The 13,618-nt window shown below is 46.9% G+C and overlaps 1 protein-coding gene across 1 annotated transcript in view; it reads right to left on the bottom strand.

Annotated features, from left to right (window-relative positions):
* GPAT4 (glycerol-3-phosphate acyltransferase 4) overlaps nucleotides 1-13,618 on the bottom strand; it is a 46,820-nt gene that overhangs the window by 23,028 nt on the left and 10,174 nt on the right. Inside the window, exons 3-6 of the mRNA XM_082255599.1 lie at nucleotides 12,142-12,433; nucleotides 10,404-10,478; nucleotides 7,935-8,024; nucleotides 2,636-2,729 (exon numbers count right to left, since the gene is read on the bottom strand). Coding sequence (XP_082111725.1) covers nucleotides 2,636-2,729; nucleotides 7,935-8,024; nucleotides 10,404-10,478; nucleotides 12,142-12,433 — 551 coding nt within the window. The remainder of the gene's footprint in view (nucleotides 1-2,635; nucleotides 2,730-7,934; nucleotides 8,025-10,403; nucleotides 10,479-12,141; nucleotides 12,434-13,618) is intronic.

Here is a 13,618-nt window from a genome sequence, read left to right as displayed (position 1 = left end):
CTTTTGCCTCAATCCTGCGTAGAAGTCTTGGCAGAAGCTTGAGAGGAGGGGCGTAAATCAGAGGATTCTGACCCCAAGGGGCCACCAGTACATCTGTGGCATCTGCCAGAGCATCCCGTGATGGAGCCACAAACCTCTGCACCTTTCTGTGTAGCCGAGACGCCAACAGATCCACCTCGGGGATTCTCCACCGGAGACAGAACTAATGAAACACCTCCGGATGAAGGGACCACTCCCCTTGGTCTAACGCCTGCCAAAAGAGGTAATCCGCCTGTCAGTTTTCCACCCCAGGAATGTGTACGGTGGAGAGGGCAGACTCCTCATAGGAGTAACGCCAAGAAAATTGCTTAGGGACCCCAAGGAGACGCTTTTGGTTGTCCCCAATCTTTAGCGACAATTTTGGCAAAATAGGCGGGCAAAGGAAACACCCTTTGCCTCTCTGGATGGTTTGCGAGTGCCAAAAGGGAACCTGCGCCTCAGTCGCAGCTGCGTCCATCTTCAAGGTCTCACGCACAGATACAACCAGTGCTTCCACCAGAGCCTTTTCGTGCACAGTTGCAGATGTGGAGGAATCATCCTCACTATCAGAGGATTCCAGGCGCGTGATTGCAGACCCAGCAGGGTGACCCACATCCGTGGCGGCCGAATCAGATTCAGGATCTGATGAGACAGATGAGGCAGGGGAAGGTGGGGGGCAATTTTGCTAGCCTGTTGCCCAAAAGCCACCTCCACCCAGGACAAAAAGGGCTCCAGGACCGCCGTCAGTGCATCAATGGATGGTTGGGCCCCCCCAGGCACAAGCACCAAGCGATCCTCAGCAGAGAGGGAGAGAACCCCACCAGACTCACCACCCAGCAGATCAGGCACCAGGAAAATCTGCACTCCTAGTGCGGCGATCAGGAAGTGAAAAGATCCAGGAGTAAGCACCAGGGAGTGAGGAGGGGCTCATACCGCCAAAATCTCTGCCCACAGGGCTCTACTGTCATGGTTGCCGCTATTTTCAATTGCAAACCACCGCAAATTGGCCACCTGACTACACAAACATGGCCGCCGTGCATAGAAACACACAGGCTACAGCAAAATGGCAGCCCCGCGCAGCCTCCTGAGACCACAAGGACAGGCCCGGGAAGGACAGAGGGGCCCTGGCAGGAGCTCCGCCCGGTACAACCCCCCACCCCTCGTAGAGCCGATCATCTGGTCACTGGTGGCGCATCCCCCCCAGACCCCATCGTCAGCATTGCGCCCTGCCCCCACCCCAGAAGGTGGACCAGACAGCCCCAGCATATGTGGAAGGGGGGATAGGATGGGGGACAGATGAGAGGGGTATGCCTGATGGGAAGGAGGGGAACCCAAGGGGTCTGACCGGCAGTTTATTGTAGCTCTCACAGGAAAAGCCAGGAGAGAAAAAAAAAGTTTGATCTAAAAAGAAAAAAATTGCCAGGAAGAGAGATCCCAGTTAGGGACTAGGCCCTTACTCCTAACTAGGCAGAAAAAAACGGAGTACCTATAGCAGAGAGAGGGAGTATACCCCCTGGGACTGCCCATAGGCATAGCAAGATTCTTTTTCTGCCTAGTGTCCCACTCCTGTAGGGAACAGTATAACCCAATGGTTATGAAGATCAGGAGCTGTCCGTCTATGCATGAAAGAGAAACAACTGTTTTCTATGTGCGCAATTCGCACTGCATGCAGCTTGGAGGTGTGGTGCAGTGAGCTGCAGGAAAATGCAGATATGCTGTATTTTATCACAGTGCAAGGGAAGGCATCATGCTTCTGTGTGGAGACATGAATGAAATGCCACTTTGTGTACTTTAGTTAAATTGATGCACCAAAACTTGCATCACACTGCTCCCTACTAAACTCACTGCAGCCCAAAACTGACAGCTGCCTGAATGCTACAATAGAGAGTTTGGCTGGTTTCACATGGGCGGTCAGATCAGGTCAACCTGTCAGTTTTTCAGGCCAACCTGAACGGACCAGCCATTGTTCTCTATAGGGTGGCACCTGCCGGCATCGGATCTGATCCTGTCTGCTAAAAACAGAAGGATGGGGGATCAATTCCCCATCCATCCATCCAGCAGATCAGATAACAGTCGGATGGATATGGACAGAAGGCCCATTTCCATCGGACCGGCCCATAGAGAACAGTAGGGCTGTGTTCATTTCTGCTCTGCAACTCTGACCTGTCATCTACCTGCACAGCGGGAATCAGCGGAGAGATCGCCTGCCGAGCAGGTCGATGCGCATTAGAGAGTCTGCCCCATGTGAAAGGGGCCTTTAGCACTAGGCAGTGTAAACAGGCCCTGGATGTATCTTTTATAGCATTATTTGTGCTCCCAACACCTGCATCGTTGTACCAATAGAAATGTTAACTTTTGGAAAAACAAAATAACCCTCCTGCCTTCCGCATGAAAAAGCCCTGGACTGCTGAAGTGCCACATTTTGCAATGTTTTATATGGTTAGGGACTTGCCTATCATTCCACAGCCTAAATGGCTCCAGAGTACTATAATGGAACAAAGTGCTTTAAAAAGTCTAGGGATCTAGTTATGATGTCTACTCTAAATCTGTCTTTTAATTTATATTTTTCTTGTTACAAATATTCCTGTTACAAGTACAGTTTAACCTTTTAACATACCATAGCATAATATCCATCGCTGGCAAGAATGATAACATCGATGGGAGAGGTGTGATTGGCCACACAGATGCCGCCATTTCTGGGACGATTCTCACTATTGAGAACAAAGTATTGTGTATAAAGCATACAGCAACAAAAAAATTCTTTCACTTTTTATTGGAGACAAAAGATTTATATTTGCATACCACAGATAAGCTATACGGTAGAACAAACAGATAGAGCATAATTGTTATTGTTATAAAAAAAAAGGCCACGTAAAGAGAACATATAAAGGGAGATTCCCTCCACAGATATAAAACATCAAGCAATGTTCATATATAAGAAGTGGCCAGTCTGAACAACGCTGAAATGTTAGGTAATCAAATAGAAGAGCGATGCTTGAAATTGCAACATGCACTCATGTTTCAAAAGGATAAAACAAAAAACTTTCCCAACTGGAGGTCCGAGGAAGATAAAATATAAGTGCAGCGATGCAGTCATTCACAAGACTAAACAGATATAGCTAGTACACATGGACAAAAAGGCACTCAAGGCAGAGAGTCATAGAAGAGAAATGAGAAAGTAGAAAAGTAGAGTAACAAAGCGAGGGGAAGGGGGGAGGAATCCATCTCAATTGCGGAGGCTCACTCCGAATACATTAATTTGCTGCATTAGCTTACAATTCTATGAAAAGCGCAAATGGTTGTGTAGATGGAAATGGTCCAGCAAGGGTCGCCAAATAAGCAAAAATGGGATTTTTGACTTACCATAAAATCCATTTCTCTGATGTTCATTTATGGCAGAACTCCTGATTTTCTTAACCATTCGGACATCCCATAGCAGTGACCATGAGGGGTGGGAACAGCGAAAAAAATTCCCAAGGCTAACTATAGCCAACCAGGTAAACAGGAGCTCAACCAAAACAACTGGAGCTCACCTGAAAAAAAAACAATATACCCTCAAAGAGGACCAGGCCCTCTAAACAGCAGCCAAATTCATTCAAATGAAAATCAGAGACAATCTTTGGAAGGGACGACGGGTAGGGGCGAAGAAGCACCTTATCTCGGTGAACCACCAAGTAAGGGGAACGATAGGATAACGTCGCCAATTCCGGCACCCTGCGCGCAGAGGTGATAGCCACCAAAAAGGCCACCTTCTGGGACAGCGTAAGCAGGGGAATCTTCTGAAGATTCTCAAAGGGAGGCTTCCGGAGGAAAGAGCACCAAATTGAGGGCTCAAAGCGGTAGCGGAGACCGCACTGGAAGAGCGAAGTGCCGAACTCCCTGAAGAAAAGTACGAACCAGGGAGTGTGCCGCCAAAGGCTGTTGAAGAACACCGCTAAGGCCAACACCTTGCCCTTCATGGTACCCAAGGCCAGTTTCTGCTCAACCCCCCGTTGAAGGAAGGTCCAGATCCGAGCCACAGAAAAAGAACGAGGATGAACCCAAAGAGACTTATACCACGCAATGTACGTCTTCCACGTACAATGGTAGATCTTTCTAGAAGTAGATTTCCTAGCTTTTAACAGTCTTGGAATCATCGACGCGGACAAACCTCTATCCATCAGCACCTGGCATTCAACAGCCAAGCTGTCAAAGCCACCGACTGTAAAGCAGGATGAAAGATCGCTCCTTGAGACAGCAGATCCTCCCTGAGTGGAAGCTTCCAAGGAATGTCGGCGACCAGCTGCACCAAATCAGCGTACCAAGCCCAGTGAGGCCAGTCCGGGGCCACTAAGATGACCGGAATCCCTTCTGCCTCAATCCTGCATAGAAGTCATGGTAGAAGCCTGAGAGGGAAGGCGTAAATCAGACAATACGGACCCCACTGAGTTTACCAGAGCTTCTGTGGCGTCCGCCAGAGGATCACATGACCAAGCCACAAACCTCTGCTCCTTTCTGTGGAGCTGGGACGCTAACGGATCCACCTCGGGGATGGCCCACCGGAGACACAACTGATGAAACACCTCTCGATGAAGGGTCTACTTCCCTTTGGTATAACGCCTGCTGACTGAGGTAATCCACCTGCCAGTTTTCCACCCCAGGAATGTGTACAGCGGAGAGAGCTGTAACGAACCGTTCTGCCCACCTACCTCCAGAGCTGCCAGGACACTTCTTATGCCCCCTTGGTCATTGACATAAGCCACGGCTGTGGCATTGTCTGATTAAATGCACACTGGACATCCCTGAAGACGATCCCTGCGCACTGGACATCCCTGAAACGAAACTCGATCTTGTAGCCGGACCATACGACTTAGTGGAACCACTTGTCTTGTACCAGGGAAGACATCCCCTCACCCCTGATACGGGTGAGGGCGCACCTTCAGGCTGAAGGAACCTTGTCTGAGGGTCTGGATAAGCCCGCTCTCGACTTGCCAGACCAGGTTTGCTTGGATCCACCAGAGGAGGCCCTGAACGGTTTTGATCCTTTGTCAGTCACACCCGAGGGAAGAAAAACTTCTTATGAGCCGAGAAGGAAAGCCCACGTCTGCGATGAGGGTCCTTGCCCTTAGTAGCCTGTGGAAGAAAGGTACTCTTCCCCCCTGTGAGACCCTTAATGATGTCATCCAGGGTAGTTCCAAACAGGCGATCTCCTTGAAAAGGAAGATAAGTCAAGGCCTTCTTTGAAGTCTAGTCTGCATACCAGCATTTGAGCCAAAAAATGCGCCGAATGACCACTGCTGAAACAGAGAGCTAAGCGACTAGGGAAGCCGCATCCAAAGAGGCATCACAGATAAACTGCAGCCCCTGACCAACTTGTTTGCCAGCTCAGCAAAGGCTGGGGGGAATCTGCTCCCCCTTCAGGTCACAGTCTAAAAGCTTAGCCTACTCGGTCAGAGTTTGTGACACCAGTGCAATAGTAAATAGCGGCCTCAGTGCCGAACCAGCTAGGATGTACATATTGCGGGCCACGGCCTCTGCCTTCCTATCAGGAAGGCGGTTGAAGAGATCCCTTAAAGGTCAGGCACTCTTCAACCGGAATCATGGTTGCTTTGTTCAATCTGGAGATCGGGGGAGTCCACCACCGGTGGAACAGTCCACTTTTTAAGAAGGGACTCCTAAGAAGGGACTCCTCATAGGTGTACCGCATAGCGAATCGCTTAGGGACCACAAGGGGACGTTTTGGCTGTTCCCATTCTTTAGCGACAATTCTGTCAAAATAGGCGGGGAAAGGAAACACCTTTGCCGCTCTGGATGGCTTGTGAGTGCCAGAGGGAACAGACACCTCAGTTGCAGAAATGGAGGAATCATCCTCACTATCTGAGAACTCAGGGCGCGTGGTCGCAGACCCAGCAGAGTGTCTCATGTCTGCGGCGGCCGAACCAGATTCAGGCTCTGAGGAGACAGATGCGGCAGGAAGCTTAAGGGAGGGAAGGTAGGGGGTGCTTTTTGCAAGCCCGTTGCCCAAAGCCACCTCTACCCGGGACACAATGGACTCCAGGACCGCCGTCAGTGCATCGATGGATGGTTGGGGCCCGGAGGGCCCCGCAGCCTGTGAGAGGGGATCAGGTGGGGAGATGTGCTCTAAAGACTCCATGATTCACCAGGGGGAATTCACAAAAAGTGTTAACACTGCAAAGGGAAAACCACCACCTCCCTGGCAGCGCCACCCGGTCGCCAGGCACAAGCACCAAGCAATCCTCAGCAGAGGGGGAGAACCCCACCAGACTGACCACCCAGCAGAAACAGGCACCTGCAGCCACCAGGAAAATCTGCACTCTAAGTGCAGCGATCAGGAAGTGAAAAGATCCAGGAGTCAGCACCAGGGGATGAGGAGGGGCTCACACTACCGAAATCTCCGCCCTCTACTGTCATGGCCGCTGCTATTTTCAAAGGCAAACCACCGCAAATTGGCCATCGGAATACACAAACATGGCCGCCGTGCATTGAGCAAAATGGCGGCTCCAAGAGGCTCCCAGGAGGGGTCCCTAGGCCTCAGAAAAATGGGACAGGCAGAAAGGGGGGCCACTGGTAGGGGCCCCCACTGGGTACAGCCCACCCCCACAGCCGATCGCCCGGCCAGCACAGCACTCTGTCCCATACCAGGAGGCGGACGATCGCCCAGCCAGCACAGCACCCTGCCCCACCCCAGGCGGTGGACCGGGCCACCCCACAGCCCCAGCTTCAGTAAAAGGGGGAGGGCAGATGGGGGCAATATTGTCCATAGGGACCACCAGACCAATGAGGGGGAGGGGTGCCTAACGGGAAGGAAAGGAACCTAGAAGTCCGACTACCCCATCCACCCCAAAACTCTCCAGGAGGAGAGGGGGGGAAAGTAACTTACCATACCAGGAGGGCACCGCTTTAGACAGAACCTCCTTCTCCATCGAAATGGGAGGCTGTCAGACATGAGGAACGCTGCGACTGGGGACGAGACCCAGTCATATGCTACCTCGCAAGCTGTTTAACTTGCAGGCCAGCCCCCATCCAGTGGGGCTAGGTCGCGGCCGACCTAGCAGGGAGCTGAAGTCTGCGAGCACTCGCTGGCTAGAATGGGGGTGACCACTGGATCTAGATTATCCAACCCGTCGCCCAGTCCGGCAGTTGATTGTAGATCTCATAGGAAAAAAAACAGGAGAAAAAAAATTCTATCTAAAAGTAAAAATTGCCAGTACCACGGATCTCAGCAAGGAACTAGGTCCTTACTCCTGACTAGGCAGAAATAAAAAAAACTGAGTACCTATAGCAGAGAGAGGGAGTATACCCTCTGGGACTGCCTATAGGCGTAGCCAAACATTTTTTCTGCCTAGTGTCCTACTCCTGTAGGGAGCAGTATAAACCAATGGTTAAGAAGATCAGGAGTGTCCGTCAATGAACGAAAGAGAAATATACTGTGCATGTTGTTTAGTATTGCCGTCAGTTTTTCTGCAGCGTAACATGCACCCCGACTTTTCACTTTGTCGAAGCTGAGGGTCAGCATTTTCCACGCTTTTGCAATCATCTGTTTTGTGCCCAAGAATATGTGGGTCACTAAGGTGCCAGGTAGTACGATCTATTGGTTCGTGCAAAAGTGCCTCCCAGGGAACCTTGCGCAGATTGAGGCACAATACCAAACTGACCATGTTATAAACCCATATACACAGCCGTTTAACTTTGGGGCATGTCCACCATATAGGTTTCATGTCACTTAGGTCAGAGCATCCCCTAAAACATGCAGAAGGATAGTCAGGGAGGCATTTAGCAATTCTAACTGGGGTGAAATACCAGTAGGACAGGACTTTGAAAAAGTTTTTCAGGGTAACAAACATATTTTACAAAAGCCATATCAAAACAGAGTCCATCAGATGGAAAAGCCCCATAGATGACTGAAATCAACCTACCTGCCATGATAAGTTATGATTGCTGTGAGGGCACGCACACAGATTCGGTAACACATAAGATGTATATGTTTACTGAGGAACTCCTTAAACCTGAAAAAGTAATAAATATAACAATTAACTCATTGCTAAAGGGTGCATAATATTACTGTATTGTTCAGAATGCTGGTGGCTGTTTGATTACATCTAATACATATGTGGAATAGAATAGGGCTGAAACTAATCGATTAATCGACAACTAATCGATTATGAAAATAGTTGTCAACTATTGTCATAATCGATTAGTTGGTCAGCCGATTAGTTGGCCTGCATACAGAATGCATTATTTGTTTACATATCAGAAAATGCAGTGCAGTACACATACAGCTCAGTACACCCTCTATACATGTCAGTATACACAGTGCAGAAAACATACTACTCAGTACACCCTCCATACATGTCAGTATACACAGTGCAGCCCAACTACAGCTCAGTACACCCTCCATTAGAGATGGATTTTGGTGTGTTTGGGATCCCACCTGCCCAATCCCACCAGGAAGCCGACACTGCACACGGCTAAATAACAGGCAGTGAGACATTTCCTGCTCTGTGCAGCTGCGGATTGGGAAATGTTTCACTGCCTGTGATTAGCCGTGTGCAGTGCCGGCATCCTGGCAGGATCCTGAACACGCCTGAGCCCATTCCTACCCTCCATACATGCCAGTAAGCTTGTGAATGTGTGAGGAGCAATGCCTTATGGGACATGTAGTCCTGGCAAGGAAAAAGAAGTGATTTGAAGTGATTCTTAAGGCAGTTTTTTTTTTTTTTACCTTGCTATAGGGGAACTTTATATTATACTTTGTGGCTTGCTATAGGGGCACTCTTAAGACAAGAGGAGCAAAAAGCGCCGACAGGGCACCCAAGAAGAGGAAGTACAAGTACTAATACTTTTTTTTCAAGTATTACCCCGATATCACCGATACCTATTTTTAATGTTGTGGTAGTTTTTTTTTTTAGAATAATAAATTATTACTGTTTCTTTATAATTATGAATAGTTCTTCTGTGGCTTTGAAATTGCGCTCTTCAGCGTGATTTCAAAGCCGCAGATCAGTGCAATTTGGATCTCCGATTTCATTGCGGCTTGCGACTTCATTTAACAAAACTCAATGCAAGTCAATGAAATTGCAAAAAAGGTATCGGTTTTAGTATCAGAGCATGCTTTCCAGCAAACTATACAATGAAAAAAAGGGATATTTAGTTCACATATAGTCCATCCAGAATTTGTAGTGTTAATTATGTGGTTGTTAGTTGCAGCCCTAGAATAAGATTTACCTCCTTTCCATGCAAAGGTAAAGAAGCTATTATGGAAATCTAAATTTTTTTTTTTTTTTACCGTACCCATCACTAAAACAGGCCGACTTACAGCAGGAGCAGAGCTGCAAAAGCTACAGCAAAGTAGAAGCTCAGCTTTTTACTTGTTCCTTGCTTTAGATCAGGGATGCTCAATTTGTGGCCAATGGAGCCATCTTATGTGGCCTGTGACCTCAAACCAGGGAAGCACTTTCCTTTTCTCTGGGATGGCGGTCGGCAAGCCCAGATTGCAATCAATGGGTTGTCAACCCACCATCTCAGAGCATCAGAATGCATGGAGCCGGCAGCAGAGGAAACTGGACCTGCATAAGCTGATGTGGCGCCAGCTCCTTTCCCAGGCAGAGAGCTACCAAGTGCACTTTGCCTGGGACTTTTCTAGCAGCCCAGAGAGCAAAGCCAGCAGAAGCTGGAAGAGGAAAAGGTCACTGTATTAAACATCACATACACTGCAGGTTAGCAATGGGCATATTAGCACTTATAAAAAAGTGATATTAGGCTGCTTTTACACTGATCCAAAGGTGCAGTGCAGTGGTGGCTCCTACGGGTTAGCTGCACTGAGCCATAGACTTCTATTATATCCTTTCTGAAAGCGCAACAAAAATCCTGAATGCAAGAGTTTTGATGCACTTGCAGAAAGTGCATCACACCCACAAGATGTAATAGAAGTCTATGGCAAAGCGCAGCAAACTTGCAAAAAAGCCACAGGTGCACTGTCCTGCACCCGCAGTGTGAGTAAACCGCAGTGCATTAGTGTGACAGCCGCAATTACAGGGGGCTAAGGACAGTAAAAGCATGGTTACATTTGCACTTGGGGGGCGGTACAACCCGTAGTTTATTGTGGCTCGTGACTGGTTACCAAATGACCTAGGTGGCCCTTGCTCTTCAAAAGAATGAACACCCCTGATTTAGATAAATCCTAGAGAAGAGAGAGAGAGAGAGAGAGAGTAGCCATTGGAGTAAAATTTCGAAATTCCGCACACACCTGACTGAGGCACACCATGATTTTCTCATAAGATACAAGGGATTTTGTTTATGAAAAATGAAACAGTTATTTTAATAGTGTTCTTTCCAGGACAGTTGAGCACCACACATAACAATGATAAATACATGAGGACACTTACCAGCCATTTGGTAGGTATCCTACTACAGTTGTTCCAAACACCAGAAGGCTGACCCCTGTGATAGCCAAAGCAATCCTACAGAGAGAGAAACAAGGACAGTCATATATATATATATATATATATATATATATATATATACACACATACATATACATATACACACACACACACACACATATACACACATCCTGTAGGCCAAAGCAGGAGGCCACAATGATCTAAGATTATTTTTACTAAACAGGATTTTTATGAAGGGAGACAATAAAGCAACAATACAATTTGATACAAGGGGTGCTTCTAAGAGTTTACAATCTAACAAAGGAGGGGCTAGTGGTACAAAAAGGTAATAACTGTGAGGGATGAATTGATGGGAGAAATAAAATAATCATTTATTAGCTGAAGGCAAGATAGGCTTCCCTTAAGAGAAGAGTTTTCAGGAACCGCTTAAAAATGGAGTAGAAGAAAGCTGGACAGATCGGGGTAGGGAGTTCCAAAGGATGAGAGAGACTCTGCTTAGAATGAAAATCACGATTCTTGGCGTAACATCTTTCACATTATACAAAATAATTGGGCTAACTTTACTGTTTAGTTCTTTTTTTTTTTAATTCATTGAAGTGTATTTTTTCCCCCCAAAAACCTGCATTTGAAAGACATACACATATAAAATATTTTTTTTTTTAAGGGGGGGGGGGGGAGCGGGTACCTAGTTTTGAAAGGTACCCAGCTCCCACTTTCGCTCCGCTTGCCTAGGCGGCTCGAGCGGAAGGTCTCCTCTCCCCCACTCTTCACAGAAGATTGCCCGTCCATTCAGGACACGCAGTGCGACTTGTATGCGCAGCTGGCTGTGAGGCCACAAGCTGTCACAGCCGGGTGCCTACCCACATTAGTGATGCCGGCGCCACGGGGAGAAGACGGAGAGAACCAAGGCTCCCCCCAGCCGCATCGCTGGACCGTGGGACAGGTGTGTGTTTATTAAATGTCAGCAGCTACACTTTTTGTAGCTGCTGTCTTTTAATAAACACAAAAGCCAGACCGAAGTTCATCCCTTTGATCTCTAAAAGAACAGAAGATACAATGTTTCTTTTGATCTCTTATTTTTTTCTCTCTCTTTCAGTGCATGTTGTTGATAAACAATGCCTGCTGCTTTTTTTTTTTTTTTTTTGACAGCTGTGAGCAGGGAAAGGCTCTGCACTTGTTACATGAATCGTGGAAATGGTGGATTAAGATCGTGAGGGGGGTTGAATCGAGATTGCAATTTTTTTAACAATTAATCGTGCAGCTCTACAAGACCATATGTTATTGTTAATGTATTGAATTTCATTCATTAAGCAATGGGAAGCCAGTGGAGGGGTGGCAGACACTTAACGGTTGGTTGGTAAGCTAGATGAGTCTGGCAGTACCATTCATAAAAGAATGAAGAGAGGATAGCCTGCAAAGAGGTAGGCTAATGAGGAAGGAGTTACAATAGTTAAGGAGAGAGATAACAAGGGAGTGAATAAGTTGCTTAGTGGTTTTTAATGGTTAAAAGGGGTGAATTTTGGAGATGTTACAGAGGTGAAGTCTACAAGATTTGAACAGGGATTGTATTTGGGGCTGAAATGACAGGTTAGAGTCTAGGATTACACGAAGGGAGGGGCTGATAGTTGTATTATTGATCTTGATGGAAACGTTGGGGCAGGAAGGAATATTATCAGCTCAGTTTTAGAAAGATTGAGTTTGAATAAGTGGTGCGACAAACCTGAGCGGAAGTAGAAAGGTGTAGCGAACCAACATGCCCAGCCCCCACAGCACAGTGAGCCGCAAACTGATATGCTGGAAGTTGTAGTTGGTTCTGCTCAAAAGGTTCCACGTCTCTAGCTCCTCTGCAGAGAAGCGCTTGGTCACCTCATCGTCCATGATGCTCTCCATGCCCTGCCGACAAAAGTAAAATATATCTGACAGCTCGAACTCTGGACCATGGTGGGAGTGCGCACTTCCTCGCATCTCACAGATTCCTTTCTCTAGGGATGTGCTCCCTTTAGCAATAATCCCTGTAAAGAAAAAAATAAAAGAAAAAATCTTGTTTGAAACAGAAGTGCTGACACAGGGAAAAGATGGGAGAGAAAACTACAGAGAGACAAGAAGACATGGTCAGAGAAGCCAACAAAAACAAACAGAGCTGATATGAGCAGGACAGTAGCAGGGGTGTACAGAATAATATAGATTTTAGGAACTGGCAGCTAATTATGTGCCACAGAGCATGTGCTTTTATTTTATTTGCAACAAGAAATATACAGTTAGGTCCATATGTATTTGGACACAGGCACAAGTTTATTTTTTTTCAGGTATTTACTAAATCATATTCAAGCTATACTTATAAAAAGGATATGGGCTGAAAATGCACACTCGCAGGTTTATTTGAGGGTATGTACATCCAAACTGGAGGAAGGGTTTAGGAATTACAGCTCTTAAGAATAGCCATTCCCGCTTTATCAAGGGACCTAAAGTAACTGGACAATTGAATCAAAAGTAGTTTCGTGGCCGGGTGTGGGCTACTCCATTATTTTTTCATCAAGAAGGCAGGTAAAAGGTCTGGAATTGATCCTAAGTGTGGTATTTGCATTTGGAATCGATTTTTGTGAACCTACATCATGTGTTCAAAGGAGCTGTCCACGCAAGTGAAACAGGCCATTGTAAGGCTTCAATAACTAAACGAATCCATTACAGAGATAGCAGCAATATTAGGAGCGGCCAAATCAACAGTTTGGTACATTTTGAGGAAAGAAGAACGCACTAGTGAGTTTGGCAACATAAAAAGGCCTGGACGTCCACAGAAGACAACAGTGGTGGATGTTCACAGGATCCTCTCTATGGTAAAAAAAAAACCCATTCACAACAAGTAAAGGACACTCTCCAGGAAATGAGCATATCTTTGTCAGTCTACAATCAAGAGAAGACTTCACGAGAGCAAATACAGAGGGTTCACAAGGAGCAAACCACCCATAAGCCTGAAGAAAAGAAAAGCCAGATTAGACTTTGCCAAAAAAACATCTAAAAAAAGCCAGACCAGTTCTGGAAAATAATTCTTTGGACGGATGAAACTAAGTTTAATCTGTACCACGGGAAGAAAAATGTGCAGAGAAGGCTTAGAACAGCTCATGAGCCAAAAGCACACAACGTCATCTGTAAAACATTGTGGAGGCAGTGAGATGGCATGGGCATGCATGGCTTCCAGT

This window comes from Pelophylax lessonae, assembly GCF_965119305.1.
Source record: "Pelophylax lessonae genome assembly, chromosome: 4".
Lineage (NCBI taxonomy): Eukaryota > Metazoa > Chordata > Amphibia > Anura > Ranidae > Pelophylax > Pelophylax lessonae.
This window is presented reverse-complemented; position numbering and strand designations above follow the sequence as displayed.